Source organism: Rhinolophus hipposideros (genome assembly GCF_964194185.1).
Source record: "Rhinolophus hipposideros genome assembly, chromosome: 19".
NCBI classification, from domain to species: Eukaryota; Metazoa; Chordata; class Mammalia; order Chiroptera; family Rhinolophidae; genus Rhinolophus; species Rhinolophus hipposideros.
The window spans coordinates 1,566,765-1,580,042 of record NC_138065.1 but is presented as its reverse complement, the minus strand read 5'-3'; the positions used below and the strand labels follow the sequence as shown (position 1 = coordinate 1,580,042).

Sequence of the window (13,278 nt, the reverse complement as noted above, 5' to 3'; positions counted from 1 at the left end):
CTGAGCAGAGATAGATGATGTACTAGGTCTGGGACCAGCAGCCTAAGGTGGGGATGGAGAGGAAAGCAAGAAGAAAAGGTTCTGAGAAGTCCTTTCACTCCTTCCCCCGCCCCTGGATTGCATGGTTTTCCCACCAACACAGACCATTGGGGTCGCCGGTCCCCCACTCTGAGTGTGTAACCGCCCATCATTGCACTAATCATCAGTGATTGGCTGGTCTACCAGGTGCTGGGATGGGGGTACATAATATTTTAATAGAGACATCTCTTATCCAAAACTGTGAGACCCTAACTTCTTTACGGTGTCATAGTGGCTTTGAAGCCCGTCAGACTGGCTAGTTCTGCCACCTTCATAAGCCACATGGCCTTGGGAACTTAATGGTGGTGAGCTTCAGAATCATCTGTAAAATGGGAATAATAACACCTCGTAAGGATATTGACAGACTAGGTGACAACATATACAGTGTGACTAACGTGTTTGGACCGTATTAGATGCTGAAACATACTACTATTACTGTTGCTCTTGAGAGGCAGAGAGAAGGCAGGCTGTGGAGAAATGGAGAGCTGGAGAGAGTAGGGGGGCCCAAGACAGAAGCTGAAGAGGTGGTTAACCCACCATCCTCTCTGAAGAAAGAGAGAATAAATAACCCATGGGATGACATGTCACAACTGTGACAGGGACTAACTGTCATAAATAACTTCTGATAGAACACAGTATACACAACCAGAGTAAGAAGAAATAGCTTTGCTGTCCTTTGGGTCCCTGATGAAGTTGTCCCCTTCAAAGAGAAGGGAGAGACAGAGTGGCTTCCAGTACTTGAAAGCAGGGGCTTGCAAACTATAATATATAGCCTGTGGGTCAAATCTGTCCTGCCATCTTTTTTTAAAGCATTGGGGGGAAAAAATCAAAAGAAGAATACTACTCTGTGACACATAAAAATTGTATGAAATTCAAATTCCAGTGCTCATAAATCAAGTCCTTTTTTTTTTGGGAACACAGCCGCGCTCTTTCATTTACATGTGGTCTTTGGCTGTCTTTGCAGTACGGCAGGAAAGCTGGCAGTTGTGACAGAGACCGTGCATGTGGCCCACAAAGCCTGGAATACTTATCAACTGGGTCTCTACAGAAGTTTGCAGACTCCTAATATCCAGCAGCCGGGTCTTAACATCTCAGAAAGGAGGAGAAAGAGATATCAAGGCTCACTGTTCACCAACCAGGCACTCACCATCAAGCTGGGGGGTCTGGGTGCTGTGAAGACCCCAGCAAACCCATTTCCCCAGTAGTCTCCAGAACCTCCAGGAGGGAGAGTTAACCCACACGTGCCCACTTCATCTGTGGGCTCCTCATAACCTATCATTATCCCTGTTCTCCATCTGAAGAAATAGGCTGTGCAGAGAGGTACAGTAATTCACTCAAGGTCACAGGCCTGTCGGAGGCGGAGCTGAGCTTCCGAAGCAAACCCATCCCCGTACTGAGCCTGAGTTCTTTTCTGAAAGCCCAAGACTAGCTCCCAAGGAGAACAAGTGGCTTTGAGAGACATCTGGCAATACTGGTATTCACCCCCCACACCCCCCCAGCCAAAGAAAGGAAGCAACTTCCAAAAGGAATTTCACTCCTTTGGGGGAAGCTAACTGTCCTTTTTATTCTTCCTGTTAGTTTGTAAACAAACCTGAACGAGGCCATGGGGGCAGGTAGGGCGCTGCCTGTTTGCTGCCCACAAACATGGTGGGGGTGGCAGGTGCGGGGTGGGGTCCTAAATTTCCTGAAGGGGGCAATAATGGGGAGGCCCCAAAGACCCAGGTAATAAAGAATGGGAGGGAGAGGCCTGAAGTGGTCTGCTGGCCTCTCCTGAGGGTCTCCAAGCCCTCAGGGGGAGACGGGGTCATAGAAAACCCTTTGATGGTTCAAAATTTAACCCTCCTGCTGCTTCTCCTGTAGAAGGTAAACCATTAATGCAACAGTGTCCCGCAAGGAGGGCAGACTTCTTAGAGACAAGCAGGGCTTCTCTCAGCCGCAGAGAAAGACCCCGGCAACCACAGTTCCTTCCCAGCCGCACCCTGGACAACCCCTTACATGGCAGCTCCTACACCTAGTGCCCGCTTTGCTCACATCGCCACTCTGTCTCAGTGTGACACACAGCAAACTGCCGTGTACTGACACTGGTGTCCCGGAACTCCCTCTCCTTCTCTGGCTTTCCTGTCAAATGCTAGAAATCAAAGGAAAGGCGAAAGGTACATAGAGAGGTTCGTTCATTCAGGGCCAGGAAAAGACAAGAGGACCCCAAAGGGTCTGTGCACAAACACAACGGTGGGACCTCTGAGTGGGGCGTGGAAGCATGGCCACCAGCCACCGCCCACGTCAGCTGCCAGCTGCCTCCTGAGAGGCTTCCACCTGCTTCCAGGGCCCACAGGGCAGAGTTATGGATTTCGTTGTTTGGGCTGAGTTCCAAAGTTCAAAGCCAGAGTCAGCCATCCTCAGCCCACTGAGCTCACCACCCCTCCTCCCATGAGGTCAGCAGTCGGGCATCTCAAACACCCACCCTAAGTCGCCCCAAACTGCCAGGCTCACAGATCAGCCAGGAATTGGGCAGCTTTGGGCTTCCACACGTGACCGTGACCCTCTTTACTTCTGCTACTGCTGCTTAAAATTGGTTTGCAAACCACACGTAGCCTTGCGAACCTGCCTTCTTCCTTTCTGCTGGGCCTGGATGTTTGCGGGGACCCAGGGTTCCTCGTGGCGGGCAGGCCAGACAATCACCTGTGTCCTACCTCCTGCCAGTTTCTTGGTATGCCTTCTGGATACTGTGCCAGAAGGGTGGGGCGGGAGAGGGTCTGAGGTTCAGAGGGACACACCTGAGAAGACTTTGGCCACTGTGTCCTGGGGAATTAACCCATCAGATGCCAGGGGACAGCCAAAGGTAGGGGGCAGAGTGGGGGGCCCCACTCTGGTGGACGGGGTCACCAGCTCTCAGCTATGAGAATCGGGAAGTACCCAGCTCTCAGCTATGAGATGGTGGCCTTTAAATCTCACAACTAACTCACAGTGATAAAGGAACAACATCAGGCACTAGAGGAAGGGGACCCTGAATAAATTAGAAGGGCAAGATTTTGAAACTCCAGAGCTGTACTTCCCATCCATACCTCCCGAGTAAGAAAAAACACCAGAAGACAGCATGGTGTCCGAGGAGTCTGAAGCCCTTTCCTGCAGTTTACCCCGACCGACGAGCCTTAGCTCTTTAACTTCTCTCAACCTCCTCTTTAATGCAGGGACTGTGGTCTGTCAGCCCCTCAGGACAGTAAAGATTAAGAACATATAGAAAGGGCTTAGCATTACTTGTCACACAAAGTAACTGTTGGCCATCCTGTGATTCGCGATGTGCACACTTACACACACACACACACACACACACACATACACAATGCTCCCTGAATTAAAAATGGGCGCTGAATGCAGGAGGCTGGTGGAGAAGCTACAAACTGTTCTGCCCTTTTCTGGGGTGCAGGGGGTACCTGAAGGTCTCTGCTTCTGGGGGTGGGGAGAATGCCCATTCCCAGGGTGAGGACCCAGGAAAAGGGAAGAGAGAAACTCACCAGACCTGGGAGATATCCCAAAGCTGGGGCACCTGCTCCTGCCCTCCGCTGGTGACGTCTAGGTGGGAAGAAGTCCTGCTCCACGTAGCCCCTCTGAGAACCCAGCCCAGCGCCTTAATGGGGGTGCCTCTCATTTGGTCCGTTGAAGGGAAAGGCTCATGTTCCAGAAGTTTGCATAGGAGATAGGGGGGACTCATTCCCGTCCAGACCAGCTGCCTCTTCAACTCCTCTGGCCCTCCCCTTCCCCGCCCCACTTCAAACACCCTGGACGGTGTGTGCACAGGCTTTTAACCCCGTGGGTGCCATCGCTGGTCCTGAGGGCTCCTGGGTCTCCTGTCCTCAGCATTCCCTGGACAAAGGGCAGCCACCAGATTTCAGGCTCACGTGGAAACGGGTAGGGCAAGCCAAGCTGGGGGTCACCCTAGGGGAGTACATGGGAACCTGGCATCCAGGGAGCCTCCTCCCTCCCTCCGACAGGACCAGTGGAGATTAGGGGAAAAGAGGACATCGCAGGGAACGCCCCCAGCTGGAAACCTACTTAACAGCAAGGTCCTACTGGGGTCAGGGAGGCCCTGCACCCTCTCCCACATGTGGCTTCGAAATCGCTTGTCGGGCCCTTTAAGGGGCAGGTTACGGCAGGGAGGGGACTGTATTTTCTATGATGAAGGACACACAGGGAGGGGCCCTCACCAGGGCAGCCACCTCTCAGGAGGGCTCTGCTTCTGCCAACAGGAACGAGTGACCAACAGCTCAGTGCGCGCACACGGCTCCCTCCAGCTTGTTGTGCAAACTGGGCGCAGGATATCGAACCAGCTCCCCCACCCCTGCCCCGATAACGCTTGGGGGGCTGACTCACCCTCACTGCTTCCCTGGGGCAGAGGACAGCGTGGACAGACATTGGACTTCCTGAGATACTGAGGAGCCCCTCCTGCCGGCCCTGTTGGGGTTGCCAGGCCACTCGTTACGGGGCCTTGGAGAAGTGACCCATTAGCCTCATCTCCTCATCTGTAAAATGGGGGTGCCATGTAAGATATGTGCAAACAGCGACACACACATGCTGCTCCCACACTAGTCAGTCTAGCTGCCGCCTGCTGTGCCACCCTCACTCTGCCTATCCCGCTCTATCAAAGCAGAGGCTTACATTAGGTTATCAGTGGTCTGTGCGCGCTGGCTCGAAAACTCGTACTCTGGGTCACAGGAAGAGGGCAGTTGCTGCCAGTTGTGGGAACTGTGCCCTTCCCTACTTGGCGGGGCCCCAAACCACATGATGGGTGACAGGGGTTGCTTCTCACGTCACAAGAACACAGGGCAACCAGCTGCCTCATTTTACTGGTGTGAGGTCCTCAGAAACCCTCTAATTAGACCATCTCACAATTGGTCAGAAAGGACACAGGGAGGGGGCGTGATTTACCTGAGGCCCGAACCAGTGACTGGTGGATGGGGAGGACGCCCAGCACTGCGGCTTCTGTCTGTGGTCCGTGCTGCTCCCACCACCCTGAGCCATTCTCGAGAGACCAAGCCTCGAGGACTTCCCAAACGGCTGCATTACTGCCAGTTCCGTGGACATTCTTACACCGTCTCCCATCGACTTTCTTTAGGCAGTCGCGAGGCCTGGCCTGTGAAGGGGGTGGAATCCAGGCGCCTGGCTCCTCCTGGTACCAGGGCTGGGTGTGTGGGTGAGCAGGGGCCAGCTGAAAGTTTGGACAACGTGGGAGGGACAGACAGCTGGTTTCCAGGGTGGGACCTGGAACACGATGGCAGCTGGGCTACTCCCTGTATTGCCTTTTAGGGAGGAGCCCCTCAGTTTGGTACCCAACCTCCAGGAAGGATGTGAGACCAGGGCTTACTGGTCTCTGCCAGCAGGCAGTTGGGAGGTCAGGGTTCCAACCTTCCTAGGGCGGTTCCCTTGGGTGGAGGAGGGCCGTCTGCCACTCCTCCCCCATCAGATTACCTCAGGAAGTTAAGAGGGCTCAGTCTTAAAGCCAACCATTCCAGCGAAGTCTGTCTGTAGATGTCAGAGGCACTTACAGTCTCCAAGCCCACTACTTACGGGGCTCAAATTCCATCCTGACTCTGAGGAAGTCTCTCCAGAGACGAAGGATCTGGTTTTGGCCCCTTTTCAAGGTGCCTGTGACACGAAGTGCCGCCACAATGCATCTCTTGTCATCCGCCAGGCCTGGGGCCCCCCACCACCATCCCCCCAGCATCCTTCATCCTAACCCGTGGACAGGACACAGTGCCCAGTTCCACAAGGAAAGGTAAAGACCGCCCGGCTTTCGGGAAGGGCACACCTCTGAGTTCAGACTGAGGAAGCCACTTCCAGTGGTGAAGCTTGTCCTATCCTCTAAGGCAGACGGCCTCCTCCTACAGGTTAACTCCTCATGCTGTTTCAAGGGGAGACCACACAGATGGGACAGTGTGGTACCTGCTCCAAGGACTAACACTTCACAGTCTTCGTCATCTAGAGAGCGAGACGACACGCATCAAACCAGCCCTTTTCCTTCCCTATGCGGGGCTCAAGCCCACACTGACCCACTTCCTCCCCCATTCTAGCACATCCTAGGTCTCCACCAGGAGCACACGGACCCAGCAAACGTACGCTTGCCCTCACCTGGGCCATCCTGGGGTGTCCAAGCCGCAGCCCCTGGAGGAGGGAGGTGAGCTGGTGGAGGGCTACTCCACCCGGAGCTTCCCGTTGTCTCCATGTCCTTTTCATCCTTCCTGAGGCCCAGAGACTCCACTGCTGGGCGAAGGAAAGGTTAAACCAGTTGGGCAGCACCCCCCATGCCCAACAGACTCTAAAACTGGGAAGCTTGGTGGCAGGAACAAAGCGGGTGTTTGTTGGGCTTTTCCCCTGCCCGGGAGGCTGATCTCGACCACGGAATTCCTGGGCTGGACAGACTCGGCTCAGAGCGGCCTCCCCACCGCTGCCAGCCGCTGCAAAAACCACTGCCTCTCCTCTCTACACGCCGTGCTTAGGGGACAGGTGGGGACATCCAGGCACTCCGGCCCAGCCTGAGCTCAGTGTAGAGGCATTAAAAATAAAGTCAAGCTCAAGAAGAGCTGCGAGGAAGGGCTACAGTCAGGTGTAAGATAGCTTTTCACGAACACTCAGCAAATAAATCACACCAGACTGTCTGCCTGGGACCAGAACAGCTGCTTATCTGCAGACCATCTTTCCCCATGTGTCTCCTCCTGCTGTGGAGAGGAGCTAACAGGCAAGGAAGGTTTAGGGGAACATGTGATTGGTGAGGACAGAGCTGGAAATTAGGGATGGAAACACAGGTGCTCGGTGGGGGCAGGTCTGGGTGGGAACAGGACCCAGCAGCCCATAGCCATGAGGCAGGGACTCAGCACTTGGGCCTCAGCTCCAAGCTGTGCCCACCCAGCCGATGAGGAAATGGACAAGTCAGAGTGGCATTTGTTTTTATTAGAAAACCCCATTTGGTAAGCACGTCCCTCACCCAGAACAGAGACTGGGTCGCCTCCAAGAGTCCCACAGCTTTCGTTTTACCTCCCCCCCTCTTTTGAGGGGAGGGCAGGCGATGGGGCTGGTGTTAGGCAGTCCCCAGCGCCCCCTCCTGCGTCCCTGGGAACGTCACACTGCCAGCAGCACCCCCCACGGCACCTCAGGGGCGCGCCCGAGGGCCCTGCGGGATCAAGGCTGTTGCCGACGGCAGTCCTGCTTGTATGGCTTCAGGGGGGGACCGAGCGGCTCTGGTCTCTCGGCCTGGCCCTTCACTCTGGTTGACAGCAGGGCAGGATCCAGGAGGCGGCCAGGCTGAGGGAGAGGGCTGTGTCTGAGGTACCCTCTGGAGTCTAGAAAGCACCTGGATTTCTCGGGAAGGGAGGGCTGTGGGTGGTGCACTCAGTTCTTCTTGGCTTTGGGGGTGTCGTATTTCCGCTTGCTGGAGTACCACAGCAGCAGGGGGACGCCGATGGAGGGCAGGGTCATGACCCCGAAGGCTGCCCAGTCCAGCTGCGGAAGACAAAAGGCCTGTTTAGGGTCCCGGGTGCGGCGCAGGGGGGCCAGGAGACAGGCGCCAGACCAGAGAGGGAGCAGCCAGCCCCGATTCATGCAGAACCTCGGCGGAAGCTCCACTCCGACCAGCAGATAGAGAATGGCTCTCTGAAGACCCACCTCTGAAGCTGCGACGCCGAGGCCTCACCTGACCCAACCGGGACCGGAAGGGAAGCTTTTCCCTCCCAGGCGAGCTCTGAGGAGGGAGATGGCCAGGCACTACCCTGACCGTCAAGCCTGTGCTCTAACCCCACTTCCGCCTCTGCCCCGCCCCCATTCCAACGCCTCACCGTGGCGCTCCGGCCACATTAGACTACCTGCCATTCCTGGACTGCGCAGGGCTTTTTGTCACTCGGAGCTGCTGCTTCTTCCTAATCCTCTCTGACTGGTTAACCGTCTCCTCCTCTAGAAAGGCCCGACACTGGGACCAGGCTGGATGGACCTGCCCCAGGACACCTCCCACGCCTCGTATATGATCTGTCACGTTCTTCCCCCCTGACCTGTTCTGAGCCCCAAAGATATTTAATGGAAGGGACTGTGTCTTGGTCACCACTTCCCAAAGCAAAGCACGGCACTGAGCACAAAATTCGGAACTTCATAATTATTCACTCAATGAATGAATAAATGAATTTCTTTGTTCAGTGTGTTAGGCCAATCTTCAAAAAAGTCTTTCCTAGACCACGGCAAAGTTCCCTCCTCACCTTCCCAATGCTCTATGACTCTGAATCAGAGCAGATAGTCTTTTAAATCTCAAAATAGACCCAGGAATCCAAGGTGGGGCTCTACCCAAGGCTGAGAGAGAAATAGGGCAGTGTTTTGGTTCTGACAATTGTGATTTCATCACCAAAACTCTAATCATCGTTAAATCAGGGTATCTGATGGCTGTATCAGACACCAAAAAACAGATATGGCAAGAACCAACCAACGTCACAAATCTAAGGAGGCTAAGAAGTCCCAGAAGCAGAAGGGTGTTGTAATCCCAGGGGGATGATAAGAGAACACTGTTCGGCTTACAAAGTGGGGCGAGAATCTTCGGTCAAACTCTCGCTGAGCCAGGATTCCTCCCTGCCCCGGGGCGCTGGTGAAGCCGATCTGGAAAGAAGAAAAGAAGGGCGTCAGGGCAAGTCCCACATTTTCTCATCTGAGAAAGGGCAGTCCCAGCCAGCCTAGTTCAAACATTTGATTCTTAGAGCTTCAAAAGGAGGAAAAGCTTCTGAACGAGACACAGCGGATGTTTCTTAGTGTGCTGTAAGGAGGAGAAAGTCTGGAGCCAGGAGACCTGATGAACAACACATCATGAGCATTTACTAAACAAGGCAGGCCAGGTATGCAGCCGGAATCCAAACCAAATCCTTCCCTGCCAGCCTCAGACTCTGGAAAGACTTGTTCACCACCTCTGCAGGGCCAAGTGTGGAATGGAATGGCTTGCATTTGGCAGTCATTCCATATCCCTCAAGTGGAAATACTCTTCTCGGATGAAATGAAAAGGATTCTGAAACGTAGAAAGCTCGATCGAAACACACGTTACTAGCGCACGGCTGAGTCTGGCCCACATTCCTTTGTGGTGGAGAAGCCAAGACTTGGAGGCCACAGCAAACAACTATGCTCTAAAGTGGCAGCTGAGCCTTTGATTTCGTGTCTTTTAACCCATCAAATACCAGGTAGAACCAAAGAGTCCTAAAGTTGATTCTGAAAGCAGAAATGACCCAAGTGTGAAAATGTCACTTGGCTGACAAAAATACAGTTCCACAAGGCTTATTAAAAAAGAACATTCAGAAAGTACACTGAATGTGAGTGAGTCTTCCATTTCTTTTAGTGGTTTAGTGGTTGACTGCTAAGTTCCTTCCCTGCTGGCACTCCCCAAGGAGCCTACAGCCCATCTGTATGGTTGTGCCAGAGGCCTTTACAAACTCACGACCTAAGCTTTTTGAGGGCTGGCATAGTGTCTCAATCTTCTTGGTATTCCGTAGAGTCTAGCACATTGCAGGGGCTCAAGAAATGTCTGCTGACTTTACATCAGTCGTTCAAAAGACTGCTTATTAGTGTGTTTCTATTATATACGGGAAATGGAGAGAAATCTAAGACACGGTCCCTGGCCTCGAGGAGTTTATAATTAAATTGGGAGGTGGGGGTGGGAGAAAGACCTACACACAAGAAAGAGAACTACTGAGGACAGGAAATAAGGAACGGTTTAAGTGGCACAGACTCCAAGCTGCGGAAGTTTAGATGCCGTCCATGGATGGTGATTGAAAGAAAAAGAAGGAAAGAGCGGTAGGAGCTGTAAAAGGAGCCAGAGGAGCCAGAAATGCGGAGTTGCAGCTCACAGCTGGGTCTCGAGAAGGCCTCGGATAATGAAGTGAAGGAGAGAGTACTTCAAACAGAGAACAAGGGGGAAAGAACAGCACAGGGAGCAGAGAGCAGGAAGGGGTTTGGCCTCGTTAGGATGGAGGATCTTTTCAAGTGGCAGAGAACAGCTGGACAATGGAGGGTCCGCAATGACAGGCAGAAAAGCTCGGCCTTGATGCAATAAGCAAGAGCATTCTAAGCAAGGGAAAGATGCAGAAACAGAGAAGACGGGGAATAACGTGAAAGCAGCACAGAAGATGAACTGGAAGGGTAAGAACAGCACTACACTGGGCAGTAAAAGACACATTCGATGAAAAGCAAAGCAGAAGGAACGGAGAGGAAGGGGTTGCCGCAGTACTCCCCTCCTGTCCATTTCAATTGCTTCATTCTAGGGCTCGACCACACTTCCTTTCTAAGGACAATGGCCCCAGTTTCTGGTCCTTCTTATCTTCCCCAGAGTTTAGTGGCTGCTTTGATAATTTTCTGCAAGGTTTCGAAGGAGAGCAGACCTGAGCGCCGTCAACTCACCACAACGGGCCCGTCCTCCTGGGCCAGGTAAGTAATGGTTGCTGAGGTGAAGTTGAAATAGCCAGCCTTGAGGGGACGCAGGACCACGGTGTGGGACACGTTGCTAGCACTGGCCCAAGACTTAAGGAAGGGAAACAGATGGAGCTCAAGTTGCAACAGCCTTTCAACCTGTGGACCAGATGCACCATTCACAAAAAGAGCTGCCGACCCATGTGGTGGTATCATACTTGTGTTACTCTGCAAGAATTATAAATGGAGACTTTTTTTAAGCCTAAAGTGTGGGGTACAATATGACGTCTTTGTAGCCAAGTTTTAAGCTCTACGATGTACTTGGTATCAAGATTTTTGAAGTAAACGCTCAAAGCTATATTGTGTTATGGATGAAAAATTAATCATTTAAACTCACTGAAAATCTAAATATGGGCTGGCCCAGTGGCTCAGGCGGTTGGAGCACCGTGCTCCTAACACCAAAGGTCACCGGTTCGGTTCCCACATGGGCCAGTAAGCTGCACCCTCTGCAGCTGGGACTGTGAACAACCGCTCTCCCTGGACCTGGGCTGCTGTGAGCAGCCGGAGGTTGGCGTGAGCTGCTGCGGGCTGCTGTGTGCTGCCATGAATGGCTGGTGGCCAGCAGCCAGCATGAGCGGCTGTGAGTGGCTGATGGACGACTGGTGACCGAATGCCTCAGTCAGGGGGAGCATAAGGCTCACAATACCAAAATGGGCCAGGGAGCTGTGTCCTACACAACTAGACTGAGAAACAATGGCTTGAAATGGAGTGTGGGGGGAGCCAGGAGAAGGGGGGAGAGAAAATCTACTTCCATTCACGGGGGGAGGGGGTAATCCTAATTCAAAACACTCAGGAAATAACTAACAGATCACAAGAGACTCACTGACCTAAGTATTTAGAAGGTCACCCCTTAGCATCCAACTGAATTTCCTTTAAAAGCACCTTATATATCCTTGCTCAGCCAAACATCTTTCTAAGTGTCTACACCTTCCCAAGAGAGTATGTTTTAGGACCTTAAAATCTGAACTCCAGTAACCTCCTTCTTCAGGCCTACCTAGATCACGATCATACAACTGTCACCAGGCTCTCTTGCCCCACCTTATCCAGAGAGGTGACAGAAGAACAGCCACGCACACCTGAACTATTTCAAGGGAGCCTGCAGCTTTACTGGCCACGTTCCCTCCCCCGCTGCCAGCCTTCATCACCCAGTGTGAAGAGGATACGGGGCAATCCGGTCCCATTTGACGTTGAGCATTCCAGAGACGATGCCAAAATCCTCTGGAGGGAAGGAGTCATCGGACAATTCCACATCTAATGCGGCACTAGGAGACGGAGGCAACAGAAAAGATCAGAAAGCTGTGCACGTGAAATTGAAGCAACCGGCAATCAAGTAGTCTGCCTGCATGCCCTGAAAATTCAGAACTACAAAAGATAAGATTGAGACCCACAGTAGCTTGGGTTTGTTGCACTGAAGAATCCAGGTCAAGAGCTGGATTCTATGGCCCTAAGACACCAAAATACACAGGTATCTAGGAAGGAATGGGCTCAAACTCATTCCTGCCCCAATTTCTGTGTGTGTGTGTGCGCGGTCTGTGTGTATGGAGATAAGGAGCCAAATGCATATGACAGAGAAAATTAAAGGGAACGAAATAAAGAAAAAGCAACCAAAATGCACACAGGCTAATGAGACAAAGGAAGCAGGAGCGCTGCCCCAGGCGGTAACAAAGGACCACACATATCCCGCCTTCTCCTTTTCCTGTCCCTGTTTCAGCACAATTCTTGCAGCTCAGGTGACAGTGTCCTCCTCCTCCAAAATTAGGTCCAGCAGTATATTCATTCACCCAGGACATCTGTCAGTGGAAGTCTCCCAAAGGTAAATCCCGACTGGTCCCTGTTCCCCCCTGGGACAGCTAAGAACCCTGAAGAGGGCCCGACCTGCAGCCCGCAGCCTCCTTACCTGGAGCCAACGTTGTAGATATTGTACTGCAAGGTCAGGTCTCGGCCCTCCACCGCGTATCTGTTCAGCAGCGACTTGGACGCCAGAAGCCTGGCTCCTTCCTCTGCCTGGGTGACAGCAAACAGAGCCCAGGCCACAAATGCCAGCAGCCTCATCTGTGCAGAAAAGAGCCAAGTGAGCAGTGGATCCAAGCGTGTAAAATCACCCAGCTCTTCCCGACACTCCTCCAGGACAACGTCGATCAAAGCAGCGGCCCCTTCCGCAGAGCAGCGTGGAGGCCACGGCTCCCGCATATCGGCCACCCTCTTTCTGCCAGGAGCCCGGGGTGCGCCCTAACGGGGGGGTCTCCTGAGATGGATGACAGACACCACGTGGCCAGAGCAGGGCTTTCTTCTGGTGCCCGACTGCGGCCGACCTCGGACCTGCAGCCGCCTCCAGCGTTCCTCTGCACAGGAGTCCCCTGGGCTGCTGCCTTCCCGCTGCCCTCTCGTCTCCTGCCCGGCTCCCCTGGGACCCCGGCCGCGCGCTCGCGGGGTCCTCCCCCCACACCCCTCTCTGGGTCCCTCCGGGGGCTCAATGCGCTCTGCCCTCCCCCCTCCCGCCAAGATGACACGTCCTCCCGCGGCGCCCTCTGCCCTGCCCGCCCTCCCCGAGCTAACCCTCCGCCGCTAACTGACGTGCGGACACGGGACTCTTCCCCCTCGGGCGAGCACTCCTAAAACCTCGGCACTCACCGTGTTCAGCCCAAAAGCCTTTCCGGAGCCACCGAGACCGGAAGCGAGCGTCAGCACCCGAAAGACCGGAAATAGGCTCTGGCCGGAAACGTT

The 13,278-nt window shown here is 53.6% G+C and overlaps 2 protein-coding genes across 10 annotated transcripts in view; both read right to left on the bottom strand.

The window, feature by feature from the left end:
- The window catches only part of ARHGEF2 (Rho/Rac guanine nucleotide exchange factor 2), a 42,281-nt gene extending 38,350 nt beyond the window's left edge, over positions 1–3,931 (bottom strand). For 2 of the 4 annotated variants that reach the window (XM_081025434.1, XM_081025441.1), the window contains exon 1: positions 3,591–3,818. The gene's annotated coding sequence lies outside the window, so the exon portion shown is untranslated. Of the gene's footprint in view, positions 1–3,590 lie in introns of all 4 variants that reach the window. The other 2 variants (XM_081025440.1, XM_081025439.1) reach the window with 2 other exon arrangements.
- Positions 3,932–6,998: 3,067 nt separating this feature from the next.
- On the bottom strand, positions 6,999–13,236 carry SSR2 (signal sequence receptor subunit 2). Of its 6 annotated transcripts, none has more exons than XM_081025911.1 (6): positions 13,186–13,236; positions 12,452–12,606; positions 11,718–11,816; positions 10,486–10,594; positions 8,626–8,703; positions 6,999–7,569 (listed from the first exon to the last, which is right to left on the bottom strand). In XM_081025911.1, exons 2-6 carry the CDS (start codon positions 12,604–12,606, stop codon positions 7,459–7,461), a joined length of 552 nt encoding a protein of 183 aa, XP_080882037.1. In that variant the 5' UTR covers positions 13,186–13,236; the 3' UTR covers positions 6,999–7,458. The 6 variants fall into 6 exon arrangements, with proteins under 6 accessions (XP_080882037.1, XP_080882038.1, XP_080882039.1 ...); XM_081025912.1 differs by having other exon boundaries at positions 13,111–13,192; XM_081025913.1 differs by having other exon boundaries at positions 13,129–13,186.
- Between the last annotated feature and the right edge of the window lie 42 nt (positions 13,237–13,278).

Excerpts from the sequence above, each read along its gene's own strand:
- SSR2 (XM_081025911.1), bottom strand. The coding sequence starts at position 12,606 with ATGAGGCTGCTGGCATTTGTGGCCTGGGCTCTGTTTGCTGTCACCCAG. Across the intron at positions 8,704-10,485 it reads AGGAGGACGGGCCCGTTGTG|ATCGGCTTCACCAGCGCCCC; the intron begins GTGAGTTGACGG and ends TCTTCTTTCCAG. Across the intron at positions 7,570-8,625 it reads GAAGATTCTCGCCCCACTTT|CTGGACTGGGCAGCCTTCGG; the intron begins GTAAGCCGAACA and ends TGTCTTCCGCAG.